This window comes from Hevea brasiliensis, chromosome 9, assembly GCF_030052815.1.
Source record: "Hevea brasiliensis isolate MT/VB/25A 57/8 chromosome 9, ASM3005281v1, whole genome shotgun sequence".
NCBI classification, from domain to species: domain Eukaryota; kingdom Viridiplantae; phylum Streptophyta; class Magnoliopsida; order Malpighiales; family Euphorbiaceae; genus Hevea; species Hevea brasiliensis.
The window spans coordinates 35,789,566-35,807,268 of NC_079501.1; the positions used below are offsets into that span (position 1 = coordinate 35,789,566).

At 34.3% G+C, this 17,703-nt stretch overlaps 3 protein-coding genes across 7 annotated transcripts; 2 read left to right on the plus strand and 1 right to left on the minus strand.

The window, feature by feature from the left end:
* Nucleotides 1-752: 752 nt before the first annotated feature.
* Nucleotides 753-7,519, plus strand: LOC110653449 (dynamin-related protein 5A). Its single transcript, XM_021809092.2, has 16 exons — nt 753-1,152; nt 1,708-1,771; nt 1,864-1,971; nt 2,092-2,193; nt 2,324-2,374; nt 2,674-2,735; nt 3,006-3,096; nt 3,256-3,320; nt 3,934-4,128; nt 4,253-4,372; nt 4,503-4,573; nt 4,706-4,931; nt 5,344-5,394; nt 6,421-6,649; nt 6,803-6,942; nt 7,038-7,519. Exons 1-16 carry the CDS (start codon nt 1,024-1,026, stop codon nt 7,164-7,166), a joined length of 1,833 nt encoding a protein of 610 aa, XP_021664784.2. The 5' UTR covers nt 753-1,023; the 3' UTR covers nt 7,167-7,519.
* Nucleotides 7,520-7,910: 391 nt separating this feature from the next.
* Nucleotides 7,911-13,449, plus strand: LOC110653450 (GDSL esterase/lipase At4g10955). 5 transcript variants are annotated; one of them, XM_021809094.2, is made up of 4 exons: nt 7,911-8,216; nt 9,822-9,927; nt 10,491-11,466; nt 11,769-13,449. In XM_021809094.2, exons 2-3 carry the CDS (start codon nt 9,866-9,868, stop codon nt 11,461-11,463), a joined length of 1,035 nt encoding a protein of 344 aa, XP_021664786.2. In that variant the 5' UTR covers nt 7,911-8,216; nt 9,822-9,865; the 3' UTR covers nt 11,464-11,466; nt 11,769-13,449. The 5 variants fall into 5 exon arrangements, with proteins under 5 accessions (XP_021664786.2, XP_021664788.2, XP_058009716.1 ...); XM_021809096.2 differs by lacking the exon at nt 11,769-13,449 and adding an exon at nt 9,084-9,193 and having other exon boundaries at nt 10,491-11,704; XM_058153733.1 differs by lacking the exon at nt 11,769-13,449 and adding an exon at nt 8,250-8,310 and having other exon boundaries at nt 7,911-8,155; nt 10,491-11,704.
* Nucleotides 13,450-14,257: 808 nt separating this feature from the next.
* On the minus strand, nt 14,258-15,162 carry LOC110653451 (uncharacterized). Its single transcript, XM_021809099.2, has one exon. The coding sequence runs from the start codon at nt 15,068-15,070 to the stop codon at nt 14,453-14,455; it is 618 nt and encodes a 205-aa protein (XP_021664791.2). The 5' UTR covers nt 15,071-15,162; the 3' UTR covers nt 14,258-14,452.
* Nucleotides 15,163-17,703: the final 2,541 nt, after the last annotated feature.

The window sequence follows — 17,703 nt, forward strand, 5'->3', positions numbered from 1 at the left end:
TATATTTAAAGTCTAAAAATTTTAATAATAATATTTCAAAAATTATCACATAGCATAATATTTTTTTCTTACTTTATTTATTATTTTATTGATGTATGGCTATGTCAATTAATTTAAAAATTAATAAAAATTATTTATTTATCTATCAACACTTGATCTCAATAAAATTTTATAATTTGATTATAAAAATACATAAATAGGAAAAGTATATAATAAATTATGTTATGAAAATAAAATAATAAATAATATATGCAACACACGCACAACTAAAAACAACGTTTATTTAAATTAATTTTGGCTTTACTAGCTTAAATCTCACGTATCTCATTTGCTGTAAGACAATGTAATTCATTTCTTACTTGAGGTATTTGAATGTTGAGCATTTGTTGAAAATGTGAAAGATGGTAAATGAAATTGATTTAGGATTTTGATTAAGAATTAATAATTCATTAATTTGATTTTAACAGGAAATTAAGTGTTCCAGTTGACAGAGAGTTAATGATGTCAAATTTCAGGATTTTTTTTATTATTAAGTTTAAATGACTTTATCGACTTGATTGAAGCTTAAATAACTATTAAATTATTTTATAAAAATTTAAAAGAGATTATTTTGTATTTTTGATGTATATACAGTTATTAATGTCAGTCTCATTTTTAATAATTAAAAACAATAATAATTTTTATGAATCTGCGGTGTACCTTATAATTTGCCCCCATCTCGTGGGCGTATGTGTATCTTTTAAAAGAGCCGGCCTATAGCTTGTCCTGGTCAAGCTCTGTCTATTCATTTCAAAACCAAAACGCTACTAATTCTTAACCCCTACTAAAACGCGCTTCGTTCGAGTCTCAACAAGCTCCCTTTCTCCTTCTCTGTAGCCGGCAAGTCCTTGTCACAGATCCATCCATCTCCCTACCGGTGCCGTTTCCCTCCGAAGTTGTCAGATTCAGGCGATCTGAATCTGACACCTGCGATTACCGGCGCCGATCTCCGTCTTTGTTTATTGTTTTCTTTCTTTTCCTGATATGGAGAATTTGATTTCTCTGGTTAATAAAATACAGAGAGCTTGTACCGCTCTCGGTGATCACGGTGAAGCAAGCGCATTGCCTACGCTCTGGGATTCCTTGCCCGCAATCGCCGTCGTCGGTGGCCAGGTCACCTTCAGATCTCTTTCCATTTCTGCAACTTTTTTTGTTGGATTTTATTAGGAGTAGTGTTATGAGCTTAAGCTTGTTTTTGAAAGTTATAGAACACACCTGTAGGATCCCAGCTGGTGGTTCCGTTTTATGGTTGTTCTTTAGGTTTTAGTCGTTGATTTCTGATTAAGTTGTAATTTGGAACTTAGGAGTTTAAAGCAGACTTTGTCATGACTTCGAAGTCAATTGAGTTTGAATAGTTCTGACTAAAGCTGCTTATGCTTGATTGGATGAGTTATGAGTAATAGATTAAATGAGCTTAATAAAGGAATATGGATTTGATTGCAAAAGCAATTCTAGACATGACTTTCAAGAGGTTTAGAAATTTAGTCATGAGATATACGAACGATATGTTTTCCTTCTTCCCTTCAATCAAGGGTAGCTATGAATTATCTGTAAGGGTATATTAAGTTGTCTTTTAGTTGCCATGAGCTCATTTTAGTTGCTGTTTGCTTTTCTTTTTTTCATATGCTTGAAAAATTGTTGTGCTTATGTTTTTGAATTGCCTTGCAGAGTTCGGGGAAGTCTTCAGTGTTGGAAAGCATTGTTGGGAAGGACTTCTTACCTCGTGGATCTGGTAATGGATAACAATGGATACTTTTGGTTACATTGTTTTATTTGCCTTTTCTTCTGGTATTAAGAATGAGTTGTTTTGAAATATGTTTGCAGGGATTGTTACACGGCGTCCTCTTGTGCTGCAGCTCCATAAGAGTGACGAAGGTAGCAGAGAATATGCAGAGTTTCTTCACCTCCCAAGGAAAAGGTTCACTGATTTTGGTACATTCCTTTTCTACCTCTATTTTTTCACTTCCTGATTGTGCATTTATTAACTGGTGCTCTAGTATACCCACTCATGTTATTAGCTGCTCTTTTTATTAATGTTAATTTTATATACAGCTGCTGTGCGGAGGGAGATCCAAGATGAGACTGATCGAGAGACTGGACGCACAAAACAAATCTCTAGTGTTCCAATTCATCTGAGTATATACTCTCCTAATGGTAAGATCTGCACATCTAAAGAATATTTTGGATATTACTTATATTTTATTTAGTTGTGTTTGAATATCACTTAAACCTTTATTTCTTTTCTAATCAGTATTAGTTTTATTATTTTTTTGAATATTGACAGTTGTCAACTTGACATTGATTGATCTTCCTGGGCTCACAAAAGTAGCTGTTGGTAAGTTGCATGTCTCCTTCTAATCTTGACTTTCCACTAAGCATTATCCTCTCCTACTTTATGTTTGGTTGTCGAGAAGCATAAGCAGAATGAGGGAACCAACACTACCTTTGCTCATATCAACCCAACTGATTTTTATATATTAATTTGGCTGATTTTTGTTTTCATGTGAATAAATTTGCTTAAGATATATATTTCAAATTTATCTGCCTTCTCCTTTTCTTGGTTCTCATAGTTATAGCTTCAACATGAGCCCTATTTTGTACTGTTTCTGATTCAATGTGCATTATGCTATGCAGAGGGTCAGCCAGATAGTATTGTGCAAGATATTGAAAATATGGTTCGCTCGTACATTGAGAAGGTAATATTCATCTGAAATACTGTAATTTGGAAAATAAAAAAAATCTTGTAGAAATAAATGCATAGCTTGAATTTTGTTCCTGTTTTCTTGATTCCCACAGAGAGACACGTTGTTCTCTAAAAATTGATTAATCATTATTTATGTTCTACCATTGTTCTCATGAATAGCCATGTTATCATGCATTCCATTGTATGTAGGCCCTAAAGTAGTTTATGAATTGACGAAGTTTTACAATGTTACACTACTTCATTGACTGAAATTTTTATGCAGCCCAACTGTATAATCCTAGCAATTTCACCTGCCAATCAAGATCTTGCAACATCTGATGCAATTAAAATCTCTCGTGAGGTGGACCCTACAGGTAATCTAGCTTTATTTTTGTACATCCAGGTTTTCTGAGCTTGTTTTTCTGTTTTACAATTGCAATCATCAAAATTTGCTTTTATCTGGTTTCACAATTCTGAGCACACATCACATGTCTTAGATGTTCCAGTACTTAGTTGATTTTCATATTTTTCAGGGGAGAGAACTCTTGGGGTCTTGACAAAGATTGATCTTATGGATAAGGGTACCGATGCTGTTGATGTAAGTTGGCTTAGTTTGTAGTGCTGGATTAATTTACTAACGCTTCATTCTTGTTTCGTAGAATGTCGTCTTCAAACATATTAGAAAAGGCGCTAGAGTGTGTTCTTGCTTGATGGTAGTATAGGGGGATACATTTGTATGTGCAACTTGACATGTTGTCGTTTTATATCCATTTTCTAAGGATGAGGATGATTATTTGGTTATGACATGCAATGTGGAGAAAGTGAAGAGAATCAGCTCACTACCTAAATTAACATGGCAATTGGTGAAATCTAATCCCTTAGCACTTATAAATTAAAATAAGCCAGCCCTGTCACTTTCCAAATAAATAAATTAAAATTTACTTTAACCATAAGTCAAGAAAAAAAAAAGTATAACTCGGTCTACAAAATTTGGTGAGCATTGTGAGCTTGCTGAAGATCACATAGAGTTCCACAGAGCAAAAGCACTAGTAGATACTGTTAAGATTTTTCTCCCATGTAGTCATCATCTACCTACTTTATTATTACTTCTATGTTATGTTTGTTTTAGAAGCTCAATTGTCTACTATTAGAAGCATTTTTATTCCTGTTTTGGCATTGCAACATGCTGAGTCACATTTTCTCTTGCTTAGATATTGGAAGGAAAAGCTTATCGGCTAAAATTTCCTTGGGTTGGTGTTGTGAACCGATCACAAGCTGATATAAACAAGAATGTAGACATGATTGCTGCTCGGCGAAGAGAACGTGAGTATTTTGCAAACTCCCCAGAATACAAGCACCTTGCTCACAGAATGGGGTCTGAGCATCTAGCAAAGGTGCTTTCAAAGGTGGGCTGATGATTATTCTTCTCTCTCACTCTCTCTCTCAAGCTCTTTGTGTATATATTTCATTTATTACAATGCTTAGGGTACCCTTCATTACATGAACTAACTAAAATGTTTGAAATCTCAGCATTTGGAAACTGTGATCAAGTCTAGAATCCCTGGCATCCAGTCCCTTATCAACAAAACAATAGCTGAACTGGAATCTGAATTGAGCCGTCTTGGAAAGCCTATTGCTGCTGATGCTGGTGTAAGTGTTTTCTTCTTGCCAGTTTGCCATAATTTATTAATCAGTAGCAGTTTGTTGGGTTCAAGCAGCAAAAACTCTCTCCCTCTATCTTGTCATTTCTGCAATTGAAATCTTCCCATACAACTTGCAGGGAAAGTTGTACACAATCATGGAGATTTGTCGTCTTTTTGATCAAATATACAAAGAGCATCTCGACGGCGTGTATGTATTATGTCTTAATTTTTTCCCTAATTCCCTCCAACCAACTTGATTTTGTGCCACTTTTATATTTTGATATTTTCTTAATTTATCAGTTTAGGCAGTTTTATATTTACATTTCATTGTTATTGACAGGCGAGCTGGTGGTGAAAAAATCTACAATGTTTTCGATACCCAGCTTCCTGCTGCTCTAAAAAGGTTACAGTTTGACAAGCAACTTTCAATGGAAAACATTCGGAAACTGATCACAGAAGCAGATGGATATCAACCTCATTTGATAGCTCCTGAACAAGGATACCGGCGCCTCATTGAATCTTCTTTAGTTACCATTAGAGGTCCTGCTGAGGCTGCTGTTGATGCGGTATGCGTGGAAATTAGAAACAAAAAATTTCTACTTTGCATTACCTTATTTCTATTTTTGATCCATGAAGATTTGATTCATTCTGACCATCTAGAAGTGACGTGTAGTAATAGCTAAAAGAATATGTACAGTTTTGGTGATTTTGTTTTTCCCTCATGAATTCTCCATAATGAAAATGGTGTGAAAAGATGTAGACATGTGAAAATAGGTTATGTGGCTGCTTAATAAACTTTGGTTCTTAGTTGAAAACTTAATTTTTTAATAGTTCTCGTAAATGAGTAAATATCTAGAGTATTGGTTTGTGAATTTAATTTTCTGGGTGCGCTGTAGTTGATTTCCTATATGTGCAATTTGCAATTTTTAAATTCTGCACTGCAGGCTTATACGTACGCATTTTTTGTCAAATCTCCAGGTTCATGCCATATTGAAAGAGCTGGTTCACAAGTCTATCAATGAGACTCCGGTATGTTCCTCTCAATGCTAATTGCTTCTGTTGTATCCTTGCACTTAGGCCCCATTTGGCATTGAGTTTCATGGTAAAAAAAATGCTTTGTAGAAGTGGATCCATTTTAGATGCTGTTGAAAAAAACAATTTGAAAATTTTCATTTTGTTATTTTAGTGTTTGTTTGGCTAATGCATAACAAATTTTTTTTTTTAAATAAATTTTAATACTGGCTAACTAACATATTTAAGAAAATGCTTTTCTCAACAGCAATACCAAATGGATCGTTAGAGTTCTGTTGGCAAATTTGAGTCATTATATGTGTATCGAATATGTGGGTGATTCCATTATTTACTATGATCCACTTTTGCAGCATGGTTAAGAATGCTAACAGCCACATAATATTGCTTTTCTTTTTTGTGGAAGCAACAAATGGACTGTGATACGTGTGAAGTTGCATTAATTCCAATTGGCATCTAACATTGCTAATTTTGAAATTAGGCACTGTTTTTTTAGGAAAACAGAGAAAGAACGGACTTCAAAGTCGATATATAGCATATAAAGTGTTAGTAGACCAGTCTTCAACATGTCAAAAAAGTTTAAAAAAACAGAAAAAAAAAGCATTATTTATACATAGCAGGTAATAAATAAAATTTTGACCTAGCTGTTGATAAAATATGCTTGAAGGTCATAGGAAGTTATTGATTCAAGGTTTTAGCATTATTTGTGGCACCTTTTAGCTGCTACACTTATTTTCATCTCAGACACATGCTTGCATGTGTGAATAAAGAGGAGCACATGAATATTGATGAAAATTATGCTACTTAAAGAAGAATAATCAAGCTTGGGGTCTTCTTATTTCTTTTAACTTATTGTTTTCTTGCTGTGTGAAGATCTTGACTACTTGAAGAATTTCATATCCTTGGTGTGTGTGTTAGTTTGTTTGTTTTTTTTTTCCCCCTCTCTCTTTAACTGTACTTTACTTTGCCTTATGGATTCATAATATCTCAAACTGTTGGATGAACATTGTTTTTCTTGGTTCTCAGGAGTTAAAGCAATATCCTGCTCTCAGAGTGGAGGTTGGAAATGCTGCTATTGAGTCACTCGACAGGATGAAGGAGGAAAGCAGAAAAGCTACACTTAAGCTAGTCGATATGGAGAGTAGCTACCTAACAGTTGATTTCTTCAGGAAGCTTCCCCAAGATGTTGACAAGGGTGGCAATCCCACACATTCAATTTTTGATAGATACAATGATTCATATCTTAGACGAATTGGTAAGTCTAAAGTTAGGATCTTGCATAGTTTTGCCTGAACACGGCATTATCTTTTTTATAGCTGATGTTATCCAAAAGTTATTGTTTGAAAAATATGAATACATGAAACCTAATTCATTATTAACATTGTGATTTCCTAAAATGTATGAACAGGAACAACTGTTTTGTCTTATGTCAATATGGTCTGCGCGAGTCTTCGTAATTCCATTCCCAAATCCGTTGTTTATTGTCAAGTGCGTGAAGCCAAACGAAGCCTGCTTGATCATTTCTTCACAGAGTTGGGTAAAATGGAGGTGAGGATTGGATTCTCTCTACTTTTGTCTTTATATCAAATCTGATTCTAATATTAGATTATAAATGTAATTGATTTTATAATTTATTTTTCCAGCAAAAGTATTTATCATCATTGTTGAATGAGGATCCAGCAATCATGGAGCGGCGATCTGGCCTTGCAAAGAGGCTGGAGTTATACAGGAGTGCTCAAGCAGAAATTGATACAGTTGCTTGGTCTAAGTAGATATGCTGCAGTTGAACTTTATTCTGTTCGAGGAATTTTGGCTTGATGGATGTGTCATTCATTCATTTATTACTTGTGTTGGGGGGGCACTATCTTCTTGCATTTTATGTGCTATGAGTTAACCAAGGGGTCAACAGCTATATGTCGCTTAGGTCCCGATTTGTTTCCTTCGTGGTACCTCATTTATGTAGTATGAAATACAAATTTTCTAATTTTCCATGTTTTGGCACGTGCATAGTGGACTTGTAATATTTGAGACAATCATACAGAGCCTGTGCATGATGGCTGTTTTGAAGGCCATTTTGCTTCAGGTTGTGCGATAATATACAAGAGGCTAATAGTGATGTTTTTAAGTAGGTTGTGGCATTTTCGGGGTACTGCTTAGACCTATCCAGCTCCAAATTGGCTAATGCTGATGCTAACTGTGCATTCAATACCCACTGGAACGTTGATTAGGGTTTGAACTTTGAATGAAACAAACTTCTTGCTGGCCTTAAATGGCAAATCATGATCCAAATAGGTGGTAAAATAGAAAAGAAATTAATTAATTTCTTTGTGCTTTCCATTGAAGAAAAAAACAAAGTATAATTAGTAGATTAAAAGAAAGTATAACTAATAGATTTAAAAAAAAAACAGTGTAATTGGTCTTCACAAATTTCAAATTTGTGTTCAATTCAAACTTATCCTACTATAAAACGACATCGTTGAAGTAATCAACCCAGTGCGAGCGCCTCGAGTTAACGTCGCCCCTCTCAAATTCAAGATTTGGATATTCGAGTTGGATTCGTTGCTTGTATTAGAGGAAATGAAATTAAAGCATAACCCTGATTTAACATTTTAACGAACTGTGTTCGATCACCTACCACCCTGTAACCATTCATGAGTATCTCACCATTAAAAAAGACAAGAGCAACACCGACACAGACAACAGAGAGGAGCGAAGGGAGGGGCGGTCATCGGATTAGTTCTTCCTTTTGCAGTTCATCAAGGTAAATTTCTCCTGCAATTTGTTTATCCCCCAGTTTGTTTATCAATCGAAGGAATCATAAGGTAAAATTGGCTTTTTTTTTTTTAATAAATAAGGCACGAAATGGGAATGTGGGGGGTTTGATTTATAGCACGATGAAGGATATTGGAGACTAGGGTGAGTATAAGGAAGTGCTCATTCAGTTTACTTTCATTTTATATTTTTGTTTTATCAGTCTTGTTATTTATCTGCATCAAATCGTTCTGGCTATCGTGCAAGGTACAAAAAGACAATGCTGATGTGCCGTGATTGGCTCGTCCCTTTTTTTTTTTTTTTTTTTGAGGGAAAGTTTTGGAAATTTTACTTGTGTTCTTGGTCTCAAGTGTTCGTCTTGAATAGTTGAATCTGCCTAAAAATAAGGGATCTTTCATTTGTGGAATTAAGATTTGGTCGTTTGAGAAGTGGATTTGTTGTGTGTGTACAGTTTTCAAATTATTGAGGGCTGAATTCAGTGGGTTTGACAACCATAATTGTAATCTAAATGTTAGTAATTCTCAATTTCTAAGTTTTCTAAAATGTAATTAATTTTATTATCATTATTATTTTTTGATCACTTATCATGTCCTTTTGTTTCAGAAGAAGGTAGTTTGAAATTTAAAATGACAGGTTTATACATGTGAAAGTTGCCAATGTATTTGCAATTCAAATGTATTCTTATGAATCTGTTGATGTTTCGTGTTTAGTATAGCTCAGTTCAAATTATGCCAAAATGCTATATGTTGTGTCTATATTATAGTTTAAGAGCATCTCCTTTTGTTGGATATGTTGGATAAATTCTTTTGCAAAATCAACTTCCTTCTTCCATTTCACCTTTCTCAAATGTTATACCATGTTTCAGTTGTCTAGTTATATGGTAATCAACCGACAAATGATCACTGAAACCTTATTAGGACAAGAAATTCAATTACAAAGAAAGTTCTCTTTCCATGGTTGTGCCCAATCTCTGTTGCAGCTTACTTGATATATTAGAATTTGTCATATTCTGAGCAACTCATTCCAGGTAAGCCAGGACAATGGATTCCATGTTGCTGAACATATACTTGCATGTGTTATCTTTAAATTGTGTATTGAGAAATTTGTCAAATGCAAAACATTTGATGATTTACAGATTCTGTTATCTGGTTATGGGTCTTTTGCAAACTAAAATATGCAATTGTTTTAGTCTGCAATCTGTGTTTCTGGGAATTTCTACCTTTCTTTCCTATTTTGGAAGTGAATTATTAACAGCTTGTTAATAAGAGAACTCTTGGAGCTCTGAGTTATAAGTAAACTAAACGTTGCTGAAAATATCACTTGTTCTTTCCTTCCATGATAACAAATAAATAATACACTGAATTCCCGAAACTAACTTGGTTACTACCCACACTTTAAGTGCCCAGAAACTAAGGAAATTACCCACAATAGCTGAGGAAACTGCCCACAATTTAAGCAACAAAGAAAACTACCAATAAGCAATGCAGGAAAAGGAAATATAAACTACACTAAGGGAAACTGAACGGATGCTAAAGGAAACTAACAATTAACTCTGACTTCATAACAGAGAGAAACTGTCTTTTACTCCATGCGTTTGCCCATAACAACAAAGTTGAGCTACTGATCATTCACTTGGTTTTCTTTTTGCAATGCAGTGTGCTTTTAACAATATTCAGGAGCAAGAGGAATATACGATTTAATGGCATCTGAGAGAGAAGATTTCAACCTCTCAGGACCCTTACACCTAAATGTTGTTGATTGGTAGGTTCTCACACTTATTCAATACACCTGTCTTTGCTTGGGGGAGAGAGAGAGAGAGAGAGAGAGAGAGAGAGAGAGAGAGAGTTCCTCTTTCAACTTTATTCATTTTAAGGTGCAAACATTCTAGGATTTCTGAAGTTCTCAAGGTAATGTGGAGGAAGTACATGTCATAGTTTTTTTTTTTTTTTTTTTTTTTTTTTTTTCTCGATTATGTAATTGAACCATTCATGTGGCTAACTAGACTTCAGCTGAGCTACCTTTGATGCTTTCGTATAATGATTTTAATATTCTTCTGAAGTGTTCACCGGCTCATGTATAGTCACATGGTTCTTTACATTATTTAGTTACCAGTAAAATGCTGCAACTGACAGCAGCCGAGTAGCTCCCACATGACCCCTCTGCTTGTTGCAACATTTTGGTAAAGAAAGTAAAAAACAGAGTCCTTCTACAGTTGTAATTTCTGGCAACGTTGTAAAGAAATTTTTTTTATTATTTTATTTCATTTTTTGATTTTAAATACTTTTTGCGGCAACATCATGTAATTCAGTGTTATTTTTATGCAGGACAAATGCACATCATCGAAGGTCTGTAGCTGCCAGTTTGGTTCAGGGTGTCTACATTCTGGAGCGAGATCGCCAGCTGAAACGTGAAGGGCCAGAAGCTCTTGCAAATCCTTGGTGGGAGTTCTTTCATTTTCAGTTGTTCCGTAAACTTGTAGATGATGTTGATTCCTCCATTTTTGGTGCCATTTATGAATTTAAACCATCAACATCTTATTCTACCCATTTACTAGATGAAAGTCCACGATATGTAATTGCATTCCGAGGCACTGTAACAAAGCCAGATTCCTTGTCACGGGACATTGAGTTGGACCTTCACATCATCCGAAATGGACTCCATGAAACATCTCGATTTGAAATTGGTATCCAAGCAGTTAGAAATGTGGTTGCTACTGTAGGCGAATCAAATGTCTGGTTAGCAGGACATTCCTTGGGGGCAGCAATGGCATTACTTGCTGGAAAGACCATGGCTCAGACAGGCATTATTATTCAAGCTTTTCTCTTTAATTCACCATTCTTCTCTGCCCCAATTGAGAGGATAAAAGATAAGCGAGTGAAACACGGGTTGCGGATTGCAGGCAGTGTGATAACAGCTGGACTTGCCTTTGCTGCAGCTGCAAAGAAGAATCATCAAAATAGCCGCTCTGTAGATCCATTTGCTGCTTTGTCTGCATGGATACCATCTCTATTTGTCAATCCAGCCGATCATATCTGCTCTGAGTATATAGGTTATTTTGAACACAGAAAGAAGATGGATGACATTGGCATTGGAGCTATTGAGAGGCTAGCAACGAAGAACTCGATTGCTGGTCTTATTATGAGTGCAATGGGCAAGGAATCAGAGCCACTCCACCTCATTCCTTCAGCAAATCTGACGGTCAATTTGATTCCATCTCAAGATTTCAAGGAAGCCCACGGAATTCACCAGTGGTGGAGACCTGATCTGGAAGTCCAGTCCAACCTTTACAAGTATTAATAGGTTGGTGCAGTGGTTGTAATTTACATGCTCTTCTTTATTCTTGTATGTATTATTGGAGGATTATTGTGGAAAAATTGTTGTGTCCTTGTGTGATTATGTGTCCTGATTTCTATTGCCATGTTCTTTCCTTTTGTAGAAGGTTCCACATATCTAATTTGTGTTTTCCTCTTGGTTATTATTAGGGCCAAGCAGAAATTGGTTTTAATAGAAATTGAATTGATATGATTTGGTTTTTCAATTCAGTTTTCTGATTCAAATGGTTTGGTTTGATTAACATTTTAGATTGTTTGGTTTCGGTTCAGTTCAATTATCACCATCATTGCTAGTCACTTCAACATGCACTACCTCTCCTGCCATGCTGCTCATATCAGATTTCCAAGGATTTAAGGCGGAAGGTACTTTGTTGGGTTTTCAATTTTGTGATCTCTCAGTCCTCATAAGGTAACAAAACTACAAAAGCAATTACCGTAGCAAAAGAGAGCCTTAGATTGAATTGCTGATTGTTGTTGATGATTACTTTGCTGGGTTTTTTTTTTTTTTTGGACATTGACTATTCATTTGTGAATTATAGACAAATCAATTAATTGTGATTATTGAGTGATTTATTTCTGAAAATTTTCAAGAGATGAATAATTAACATGAATTTCTTCTATCTGTTCATGAGTTTTGTTTGTTAGGGAGAGAAAGCAGCAAAATCGATGAATCAAACTCAATTGAAAATTTTTTTATTCAATTTGATTTTCTTTATATTTTGATTTGATTTAATTTTTATAATATAAAATTTTAATTTTTTGTTAGATTAATTTGATTTATTTCAAAATTAAATAGATGGATTGCACACCCCTCAACAATAGTTGAGTGATTTGTGGATTGTGTGTTATTCGTAGATATGTTATGTTACAGCGTGTAAGCAAGTTGTGGTTACTTTATTCGTATGTGGTGTTTCCTCCATCTTTATAGCTTTGCTAGCTATCCTCTAACAGTAGAGCTACTAGGTCTAGAGGCCCATAACCTATCCAAGCCATATGAACGATCCTTGGAAGTTGCCAATCCCTCCGAAACTTCCGAAACTGTTTAAAGAATGTTTGCGTACCAAGCAAAAGATCCAGAACTGTATCCCTCGCTTTCTGGATTTTGTGGAGAAGTGGAAAAAATTAGCCATCTGTTTTTTAAATGCCCAAAAGCTATAGAAATATGGATCCACCCTCTACTCAGACTCGGATTATCACTTCTGCAAGGCACTTCATTTCTAGACTGCTGGGAGGAAATAAAAAGAGGGGTGAATGAAAGTGAAGAAGGGATTGAAATGATACAATCAGTAGCGTTCATTCTTCGGTAGCTTTGGAAGAACTGAAATTTAGTCTCTTTTCAGAATTAAAGTTTATCTTTTTCAGCAAGTGTTAGCAGCTGCAGCCCACCATCAAGAAGTCTTTTTGTTAGAACAGGAAGACTTTTTGTCAGTCCAAGAAGAAAGACCACAATATCAGATTGCAATAGCAGCACTTGTCTCCTCCTCCTATAGGTAGGATCAAGCACAACTTCGACGCAGCAGTTAAGAGTCAGAGTAAGACATGTACAACCAGTGTGATTGCCAGAGACCACCTAGGAAATTTAAGGGGATGGCACAACACTTCATTTCCAAGAATCTTCAACCACCTAGTGGCGGAAAGTCTTGTTGCAGGAATGCAATTCAGTTGGCAGTTTCGTATAATTTCAAGAACGTTATCATTGAAGTGATTCCCAAATTATTATCAACAGCTATCTCTAGACCTCTTGTCCTCAGGAAATTCTAGAAATTATATTGAGCATTAAATCGACTTTGGAGGAAGTTAATTTTGTTTTTATTCCTGGGATTTGTAATGGGTGGCTGCCAGAAAAGCCCATTTAGACAAATCTTTTCTTTGTAAACCTACCTCTAACCTCATTTTGTGATGTCCCTTTTGCCTTCTTAGGCTTTCAATGAATTGGCCATCTTTTCTTTTATTTTTTCTTAAAAAAAACCTAGACGTCTATAACCAGTTCAGAATCGAAATTGGTCAAGCTTCTTTTTAATTGGAATTATAAATGAATCGGACTATAATTGAATAGAAATTGAATGGGATGATTATGGGCTGAGTTACCTTTGTTTCATTTAAAAAATTAAAAAAAAAAGAAAAAAAAATCTAGACTGTTAGATTTAGACCAGATCAAACTGGGATGGAAATCAAAATCTTGAGGATTCACGATTTCGATTCTAGATCGGTTCAAATCAGAACCAGATCAGTGGCTAAGTCTGCCGCAAGTAAAACAAGCGAAGATAAAATGAATACAAATACACCAGCCATTGGCCCAGAAGAAGATGATATGTATTTTAGTTATGAGTTTGAAGTAGCAGTAAAGTGACAACGCAGTTCTGTTAAGCGTTACTCCTTTTATCCATTATTTTTAAAAAATTTATTTTATTTAAAATTATTTATCATTTTAAAATGTTTAAATAGTATTAATTATTTTTTTAATTTTATTTTATTTTTCTCTTAATTAAATGAGAAAAATAGTAACTTAATTAAATAAAAAAATATTTTTTATAATTTAAATAATTTAATTATTTTTTTTAATTATTCTGTAAAATTTTTAATGAGAGATAAAAGTGAATAGATCGAAGACTCGAATCCAAGAGAGTGGAGCATGCATCACGACCGCAGTCTCCACCAGATTGGTCCCACCTCCCCCCAACAAATCTGGCACCAACTTTGTTCTTCTCTGCATTTTTATTTTCCCCTCTCACACATATAACCATTGCTCACTTGCCCGATTTCCCTCCTAATCTCCGATGCCATAAAACGACATCGTCAAGCTCTGTACTTTATTTGTTATTTCCTTTTACCCACTGAAGTTTTATGGCTTTACCTTCATGATGCTTAAAAAAGAAAACAAGAAACTAACACGACTACTGAACTACAGTTACAATTAAGAAGTTAAAGCGGAACAGCCAAAAAAAAAAAAATTGCTAGCAGTGGAAGCCTAACACAGATCCGTCCGTCACAGCAATGGCTACTCTGCACCCAGCCTTAGCCTCCACATGATGCGTGAAAATGTGCAGCACCCGAACACGCCCCACCATCTGAATCCTCGACTCAATCTCCATCGTCGGTCCCACTCTGAACCCACTATTAACACCGGGAGCACCACTGAAGCCGCCTTCAGAGAAAGTTGGACTCACATTCACCGCCGCATCCGGTGAGGATGACATGGGAAAGGACTGGACGGAGAAGGTTGCAGCCATGTACTGGGTCCGACCGGCGTCGATCTTGCTAGCGGGAATGAACATGAAGCCAACTTGGGAGCCGGAGTAGAGGAGTTGGAGGGTACTGTCGTAGTGAGAGAATGAAGCTCTGTTGGGGTTCTTGACGGAAACGTACTGGGAGAAGGTGAAATTGACGGTGTTGTTGGAGATGGAAAAGGAAGGGAGCTGAACGGCGTTGACAGAAATTTTGGGGTCTTTAGGCTTGAAAACGGTGAAGAAGACAATGAGGATTATGATGACAAGAAAGACTAAGAAGATGGTGGCTACTATACACGAAGATAGATTTGTACGGCCCGACGGTGGTCTGTGAGGTTTGGTCATTTTTTCTTGGTCTGAAGATAAAAGATAAAGAAAAAGAAGAAGCCAAAAGAAAGGGTTGCGATTGGCTGTGGTGATGGCAAATATAAGCTGCGGGATGTGAAAAATAAATAAAATAAAATAAAATAAAGGAAAGCAATAAGCTGTGAGATGAAGACTTTTGTGTTGTTTTCGGTTCATTTACTTTTTATTTATCCTGAAAACATAACTCTCCATTCTACATAGCAAGTCTAAATCTCGGATTCCAAATCCTTTTTAAAGACGAAAAATACTTTTAATTTAGAGAAAATTACAATTTAATCCTTAAATATTATTATTATTTACTAATCAGTCTTCAATTAATATATATATATTAAGTCCATCCACTATTAGGTTCTTCAGTCTAAAAATTCACAATTTACTTTTATTATTTAACAAAAATTATTATTTAAACTTGTTTATTTTATAAAAAATAATTTATATATAAAAAATATTTTATATAAAAATATTTTCAATCGAAAAATATTTTCTTTGTTTGATTATAATGTTAAATTAATGGTATGTGTTTATATTACGTATGTATAAATATTTTTATATTTTAATAAAATTATTAAAATTTATAAAATGAAAAATAATTTTTTTTCATTAAAAATAACTTAGTTTTACCGTTAATCAGAAAAATATTTTATATTGATTTACTTTTTTAAATATTCTAAATATTAAAAAATATGAAAAATTTTTAATAAAATATTTTTCATGAAAATCTATCTATGTATTTGAGAAATTATATTAATTGGCCTTTAAGATCTAATTCCGTCAAGATTTCTCAATACTCACATCTGGTTTCATTCATCTCCAGTTCCTAATCCCTCCTAATGACAAATATATTTCTAATTTATAGAAAGTTACAATTTAATCCTTAAAAAAATTATTATTATTATTATTATTATTATTATTATTATTATTTACTAATCAATCTTTAATCTTAAAAAATATATTAATTGATCTATGAGTTTTGAATCCATCCACTATTAGGATCTTCCATCCGAAAAACTCACAATTTACATTGCTCAACGAAAATTATTATTTAGTTATTGAATATTGTCATTAATCCGTTAATATATTTTGAAAATTATATTAATTGACCATTAAAATTTGATTCCATCAAGATATCTCAGTGCTTACATTTGGTTTTATTTTAAAATCCAAAGATAAAAAATAAAGAAAAAAGAAGTTTACAGATAAATAATGGAAATAGAATGTCAAACTATAACTTCTTGAGTTAGATGTGTTGATAAAACTGAGATATGGAAAGAAATAGAAATGGAAAGAGATTGAAGCAGGAACATAAGAGAGAGAGAGAGAGAGAGAGAGAGAGAGAGAGAGAGAGAGAGAGAGAGAGAGAGAGATGGAATGGCAAACAAAAGAGGGAGATCGATAGAGACAAAAATGGATAGGGGGAGAGATGAAAGGAGAAATAAAAAAGAGACTTCATGACTATTAAAATGAAAGATAGACTATTTAATTAATGGAATCATATCAGGAAAACTAGTTAATATATTTTTCAAGATACATGGATTAACTCATGAATAGTGGCAATACTAATAATATAAAGAGTAAATTACTATTTAATTTATGTATTTTAATGAAATTAACTACTTGATCTCTATATTTTGAACAATACACTATTTAGTCATTATATTTTGCTTTCATAAAATTATTTAGTCCATTCATTAATTTTTTTCATTAGTTAATACTAGTCAAACTACTATTTAGTCTCTCTATTTTAGTGAAATTAATTAGTTAGTCCCTATATTTTAGAAAAACACATTAGTTCTCCATATAATTAGTTATACCATTGATATAAGGGATGCATATCAGAGTCTTGCTCTTTTTCCTAAATTAATTTCACCAAATTTCAATTAGTTCGCCATGTAGTAGCCACTTGATCATAGAGTACCGTAGGCAACAAAATAGAAGTTAAACTATGCAAGGAAAGAGTAGGTGATCTAGAAAGTGTGTCAGCCACAACATTTTCAGACCCTTCTTGTACTTAATCTTGTAATTAAATTGCATCAATTTGGCCATCCATGCTTGTTGGTTTGGAGTACTCAGCTTTTGCTCTAGCAAATAATTTAAGCTGTTATGGTCGGTGAGATTTACAAAGTGCCAAGCTTGAAGATAATGCTATCATTTCTTTACTACTAACAAAATTGCTAATAATTCTCTTTCATAAGTTGACATACGCTGATGTTTCTCAGATAAAGATTGACCAATAAAAGTAATGGGATGTCCAGACTGCATAAGAATCGCCCCCATACCAACTCCTGAGGCATCCATTTCTACCACAAAACTCTTAGAAAATTTTGGCAACCCCAAATCAGGTGCATTTAACATAGCTCCCTTAAGTGTTTGAAAAGCTTTTGTGGCCACTTCATTCTAAATAAAAGAATTTTCTTTCAACAATTCATTAAGAGGTCGAGCAATACCACCATAATTGTGAACGAATCACCTATAATAGCCTATGAGTCCCAAAAAATTTCGAAGCTGCTTTGTATTTTTAGGTTTTTGCCATGATTTTGCAGTTTCAACCTTACTCTCATCAGTTTGCACACCCTCTGATGAGATAACGTGCCCAAGATACTCATGTCATGACC

Bases quoted from the DNA above. Each gene is read 5' to 3' on its own strand.
- LOC110653450 (XM_021809094.2), top strand. From the start codon at position 9,866: ATGGCATCTGAGAGAGAAGATTTCAACCTCTCAGGACCCTTACACCTA. The intron at 9,928-10,490 runs GTAGGTTCTCAC...ATTTTTATGCAG, and splicing joins CACCTAAATGTTGTTGATTG to GACAAATGCACATCATCGAA.
- LOC110653451 (XM_021809099.2), bottom strand. From the start codon at position 15,070: ATGACCAAACCTCACAGACCACCGTCGGGCCGTACAAATCTATCTTCG.
- LOC110653449 (XM_021809092.2), top strand. From the start codon at position 1,024: ATGGAGAATTTGATTTCTCTGGTTAATAAAATACAGAGAGCTTGTACC. The intron at 4,129-4,252 runs GTGGGCTGATGA...TTGAAATCTCAG, and splicing joins TAGCAAAGGTGCTTTCAAAG to CATTTGGAAACTGTGATCAA. The intron at 6,650-6,802 runs GTAAGTCTAAAG...ATGTATGAACAG, and splicing joins TTCATATCTTAGACGAATTG to GAACAACTGTTTTGTCTTAT.